This window comes from Pygocentrus nattereri, chromosome 1 (assembly GCF_015220715.1).
Source record: "Pygocentrus nattereri isolate fPygNat1 chromosome 1, fPygNat1.pri, whole genome shotgun sequence".
NCBI classification, from domain to species: domain Eukaryota; kingdom Metazoa; phylum Chordata; class Actinopteri; order Characiformes; family Serrasalmidae; genus Pygocentrus; species Pygocentrus nattereri.
The window spans coordinates 26,549,916-26,555,428 of record NC_051211.1 but is presented as its reverse complement, the minus strand read 5'-3'; the positions used below and the strand labels follow the sequence as shown (position 1 = coordinate 26,555,428).

The following is a 5,513-nucleotide window of genomic DNA, read 5'->3' as shown; positions in this document are numbered from 1 at the left end:
GATTTGTCCTAAATGTCTTGCTATACTGAGGCATTAGAATTTCCCTTCACTGGAACTAAGAGGCCTAGGCCAAGCCCTGAAAAAAAAAACAACCTCATAGCATTATCCCTCCTCCACCAAACTTGACACCTGGCACAATGCAGTCAGGCAGGTAACATTCTCCTGGCATTCTCCAAACCCAGACTCATCCATAAGACTGCCAGATACAGAAGCGTGATTCGTCCCTCCACAGCAGGGGTGTCTAATTTTGTCCCTGGACATCTGCAGAATTTAGCTACAACTCTGACCTAACACACCTGGTCCAGGACTTTCGGTATATTCTGATTTTAGAGCCAGATGTGTGTTACATGTGACGATGTGCCTCCAGGACCAGGAATGAGCAACGCTGCTCCACAGAATACATTTCCACTGCTCCAGAGTCCAGTGGAATTGTGTTCTATGATCAGATGAGAACAAAATTGTGTTTTTTTTGGCAACAAACACCAGAGATGAGTTTGGCATGGACACAAAGATGCAGAAAAGCACCTCATCCTCACCGTGAGGTATGGTAGTGGATCTGTGATGCTGTGACCGCCCCGATCCCCTCACAGAAACCCCATAGAAAACCTGGAATGAGCTGAAGAGGAGTTTTTTTAATCGTTGTGCTAATGAATTATTTAAATAATTATGCTTTGTTAATATTTTGAATAAAACATCAAAAGGAAAAGCAATACATGTTGTTAGAGCTTATCCTGCTCACGCTTGCCAGAGGTGCCAATATGTGTGTATGTGTGAGCCCACACATTATTTTGCGTATTACTGTAGTGCACATCTTCCCAACGAGAAAACCAGATGAAAGCCATAGGCGTTTGGCAGCTAGCTGGAATCTGAGACATGGTTGACTGAGGATCAGAATGCCCGAACATTAGGAAAGACCATCTGGAATTCAGATATTTTCACCCCTCTGAGTCGCGTGGCAGAACCTCGCCTCTCCGGGCTACACCCCGTTTTGCTGCTACTTAAGCAGCTTCTCCCACTCGAGCCCTACGGCAAACACAGGCGCGCGAATCCGAGGAGGAACACAAAGCAGCAGCAGCCCACGAGCTTTCCACGCCTCTGAACATGTCTGCGAAAACATTCGCCGCTTGCTGCCTTTGTCTGCTGCTAACTCACATGGTAAGCAGTCGAACGCACTTTCGCTCGTCCCAAACTTCCCGCACGCTCCAGACAAGTTCTTCTGGTCTGTGTGGCGGAACACTTGTTCGTGAGCTACAGGGTTCAGTGGCGTGACGATGTGTAGAGTCGGAGTAATGAAGTAATCTAGAGGGCCGTGAGTGGAGTAATGGAGCGGGTGTGTTGGCAGGGCTGTGTAATGCTGGATTTCTTGCCATGCAGGTGACCGTTTCATGTTTTGTGAAAACTGCTTCAGAGCTTGTTATTACAGAAACAAGCTCATTGGCTGTTTGTTCAGATTGTTAATAAATTATCACTTTTATCTGATTTTTAGAACAAAGGGCATAAGCTAAAAATTGCTTTACTTCATGGCTGCACCAAAAATGCTTGGACACGTTTACGTCGTAATTAAAATTTGCACTTCTGTTTAGTGCTAAGTGTTTCTCTTCAAGATCAAGTCTGATGCAGCATATCAGTTCTAACGTTTCTCCATAGACTGAAATGATCAAGCTTGTCAGGGGTTGTGTTCGGTGCTTTGTGCCGTGGTGTAACTGGACCCTGCTTAGGATGCTGTTTTGTCAGTGCTGTTTTGATTGTCTCCACCCTGTGGCCATGATGAGTATTGCAGAAACGCACCTGATGCGAGATCCGCCTCGACTCTGGTTTTGCGTTTATCCCTGGAACCATTACATTTCTTTCAAAACCAGATACGTCACTGTGACTGTTTGCAGTGAATCTTGACCCTCATATTGCTTTGAAAACAGAGGAAAGCTGCTCAGTTGAAGTGTGTAATATATGACCAAAGTTAACCTTGAGGATCTGTGAAGTTAAGGGTAGCTGAGTATTTCTCAAATATAAAGCATCACCGCTGTAGTTTGTGAGGTAACTTTAATTCTAGTGCATTTTTTACTTGGGAAAACAGAAAATCTACCAAAAAGCATCACAATGCTCCCTCATTTGCTTCTCTAATTCCTCCTCCAGGTGATGGGTGAAGATTGCTCCAAGGCCTGTGACTGTCCTGCAGAGACACCGTTTTGCCCGTTTGGAATCAGCCTGGTGCTGGACAGCTGTGGTTGCTGTAAAGTGTGTGCCCGGCAAGTAGGAGAACCTTGCTCTGTCATGGAGCCCTGTGACCACCATAAGGACCTTTACTGTGACTATGCATTGCTGAGTGACACAGAAACTGGCATCTGCATGGGTGAGTGAGCCAGTGTGCTTAAGTATGTATCCACAAACCCCTGGGTCTCTTTTTGACAAGCAAATAAACATTAACTCGTCTCTAAACCACCAAGAAGAGTGATTTCTTAAGTCTTAAGACCCTCTGTTCTGGACCTGTGTCTTAGTTAATAAGCTGGATCAGGTGGTTTGGGAACAGTGAAAACTGTGCATGGTGGCAGGGCTTGAGGAACAGAAGTAAGACAGACTGGCCCAGAGCATGAAGCTTCTTAGCAAGAGCAAACAAAAATTCAAAACAAATCCTTATGACTCATCAAACTTTGCATTTACAGTGGTCTCTCTCTCTTTTCCTATGGCAGCTCAGGAAGGTCAGCTCTGTGATCTGGGTGGAGTGATCTACCGCAGTGGAGAGGCATTTCAACCGAGCTGCAAGCACCAGTGCATTTGCATGAATGGCGAAATTGGCTGTGTGCCAGCCTGTGCCAGCGACATTCGCCTGCCCTCTCCAAACTGCCCATACCCACGACGTATCCAGATCCCTGGCAAGTGCTGCGAGGAGTGGGTGTGTGACGAGACCCCCCAAGAAGATCCCTTCCAGTCAGCCATGGCTGGTAGGTCCCTTGGCAAGTAACTTTTATTATCTATTTTTGGAGACTTGGACATACGTTGCTGTATTATGTAATGCCAGAGGTAGCAGCGGGTATATCTGTAGTTTCGCAGAGCCATTGTGACAAGAACAGACTATTGGGGAGTTCACTCTTAAAAAAACATGGTTGACGGTGTTTTTAAATGTGGCATTGTGGGTTCTTTTTTTGTTTCTTACATCTTACCAGTTATGAGAAAAAAAGTTTCACCTTTTTCACCTCTCAGTGTATCGGAAACTGCAGAGTCCAGAGCCTGAGAGTGCTCGGGACAACTGCATCGTGCAAACCACAGAGTGGAGTGAGTGTTCGGCCACCTGTGGTATGGGCGTGTCCTCTCGCATCACCAATGACAACGAGCAGTGTCAGCTGGAGCGCCAGACTCGCGTCTGCGTGATCCGGCCATGCCAAGTCCAGCAAGAGAACCTCATCAAGGTCAGCAACTAAGCATGATTTGTCAAAAAATGTAATTATGATGAATTGGAGATGTGGATTAATACCTTTCTAAACTACAGCTTGAGTTGATGTTTAAAAGTAGCTAATATCTGTTGTACATGTAAAACTGTAGGAGAACTTCAATACATCCAACATTTATTAGCTTAGTTACTAAACCAGTCACTATAGGACTCTTTTTGATGTAATCTTGGTCTAAAATAGTGTATTATTAAATAAACCTCATGAGTCAGATATAGGAGCAACAGCAAAGTCCAGGTGCTGAATCAAGAGAACAGATTGAAATTAAATGCAAAAAAAGTACATTTTCATCATTAAAATGTAACTAAGTAAAAAGTAGATTACCCACTAATATACTAGAGCAGACATAAGTATTATTATTTATAGAAAAAAAGTACAGATCCATTAACATCTTACTTTAGTACATGTAACTGATTAATTGGAACTGCCACCTCTGATAAAATGATCAGCCACTTAAACATTCCTGAGGAGAAAATGTAATATTTACCATCCTTTTCTCAACATTCCCCAATTTTCCTCTTTGCAGAAAGGCAAAAAGTGTGTGCGGACTCCAAAGAGTCAGCAGGGCATGCGCTTTGAGTTGTCTGGCTGTCATAGCATGCAGATGTATAAGCCCAAGTTCTGCGGAGTGTGTACGGATGGACGCTGCTGTACTCCACAAAACACCATGACCGCTGAGGTGGAATTCCGCTGTCCTGAGGGAGACTCCTTTAAGAGGAAGATGATGTTCATTAAGACCTGCTCCTGCCACTATGACTGCCCACGCGGAAATGACATCTTCCTTGCTTCAAACTCACGGAAAATGACAGGAGACTATGATAATGACATGTGAAAGCCTGCCAGATGGTGAAGAGGTACAGAGGAAAAAGATGGAAAAAAAGCACATGCTCGCACACTCCCTGACAATCTAGTACAGCAGTGCACAACTCCTGTGTCCAGCACAGTTTGGTGTTTTACCTACTCGCATACTCCTGATTACACTTACCTGTTAACTGAAAGATGTTTTGGAGGTTTCTGTATTCAAACACCTGTGTTCAGGACTGGAGTTGTGCACTCCTGATCTAGCACATGCATTACAAGGCAGCTCTTTTTTTTTTTGTTTGTTTGTTTTCCCCCTGACCCCAAGTTTCACAATTGCCCAAGGGAGCATGAACAAAAGAATGTTTTATATAAAGGGGAGCCTCACTTGATGCCATAACCAGTTTTTGTAGCATTTTTTGTGCAGCTCAGAAGTAATCTGGCTCTTTTAGTGGTTTCCCCCTATGTTGATGCATGCATGGGCTAGAGTGGACCTGAAGCACTGAGGACTATATATATTAAAGCATTTTGGAAGTATAGTTCACATTTAGTTCCAAAATTTGTTACTGTGAGTAACGTACCACAAATCTTACCATGTAGCATTAAACACAAGTGAACCTAACTAAATTAGTAAACTCTATTCACTCCCAAGAGTTGTTGGTGAGAGACTAATCCATTCTAAATGGGACAAAATGACATGCAGTATATGGTATTGTTTACTGTTTATTTAAAGAAAATAAATGGAAACATTAAAATAATGACGAATACACATTGTGTAAATACTGTAAGAAGACTGTATAGTTTTGTACTAATTTAAACAGTTGCTTAACTTTCAAATTTAGTTGTATTTGTACTGTATTATTGTTTTCACTGTAACCACCTGACAGAGATAGAAGTGAGTTGAATTTCCAATGCACTTTCATTTGTTTTTCCAATAAATAAATTATTTTTTATATTTATGTGACGTGTTACACTGTCTTGTCTTTTGTATTAGTGGGAGCTACCAGTGTATTTACTAATGCTACTAATCTGTTTATTTAAAGAGCTTCCTTGTGTAAATTTCTTAGTAAGACAACTTTTATAGTCTGGATTGTACTCTGCTGTAAAACCCAAAGAGAAGGTGCCTAATTTAGAAACCTGCCTCAAGCTGAGGAAACTCTGCTGCAATTCCTCTCTTATCAGCAGGGCTGGCACACAGAGAGGCAGCCATTTCTAGCTAATTGACTGAGTGGGTGTATATCCGCAGTTCAAGAAGTCTCTCATAATGATTAC

At 42.8% G+C, this 5,513-nt stretch overlaps 1 protein-coding gene across 3 annotated transcripts; it reads left to right on the top strand.

The window, feature by feature from the left end:
- Positions 1-909: 909 nt before the first annotated feature.
- Positions 910-5,200, top strand: ccn2b (cellular communication network factor 2b). Of its 3 annotated transcripts, none has more exons than XM_017723151.2 (5): positions 910-1,155; positions 2,134-2,350; positions 2,688-2,939; positions 3,199-3,404; positions 3,970-5,200. In XM_017723151.2, the coding sequence occupies exons 1-5, from the start codon at positions 1,102-1,104 to the stop codon at positions 4,273-4,275; spliced, it is 1,035 nt and encodes a 344-aa protein (XP_017578640.1). In that variant the 5' UTR covers positions 910-1,101; the 3' UTR covers positions 4,276-5,200. The 3 variants fall into 3 exon arrangements, with proteins under 3 accessions (XP_017578640.1, XP_017578639.1, XP_017578641.1); XM_017723150.2 differs by having other exon boundaries at positions 911-1,155; positions 2,688-2,951; XM_017723152.1 differs by lacking the exon at positions 910-1,155 and adding an exon at positions 1,947-2,034 and having other exon boundaries at positions 2,688-2,951.
- Positions 5,201-5,513: the final 313 nt, after the last annotated feature.

What these genes read in the sequence shown, in the direction of transcription:
- ccn2b (XM_017723150.2), top strand. Translation starts at nt 1,102, where the DNA reads ATGTCTGCGAAAACATTCGCCGCTTGCTGCCTTTGTCTGCTGCTAACT. An exon ending in GTCTGCTGCTAACTCACATG is followed by an intron (nt 1,156 to 2,133) that starts GTAAGCAGTCGA and finishes TTCCTCCTCCAG; the next exon opens with GTGATGGGTGAAGATTGCTC. An exon ending in CATGGCTGGTAGGTCCCTTG is followed by an intron (nt 2,952 to 3,198) that starts GCAAGTAACTTT and finishes TTCACCTCTCAG; the next exon opens with TGTATCGGAAACTGCAGAGT.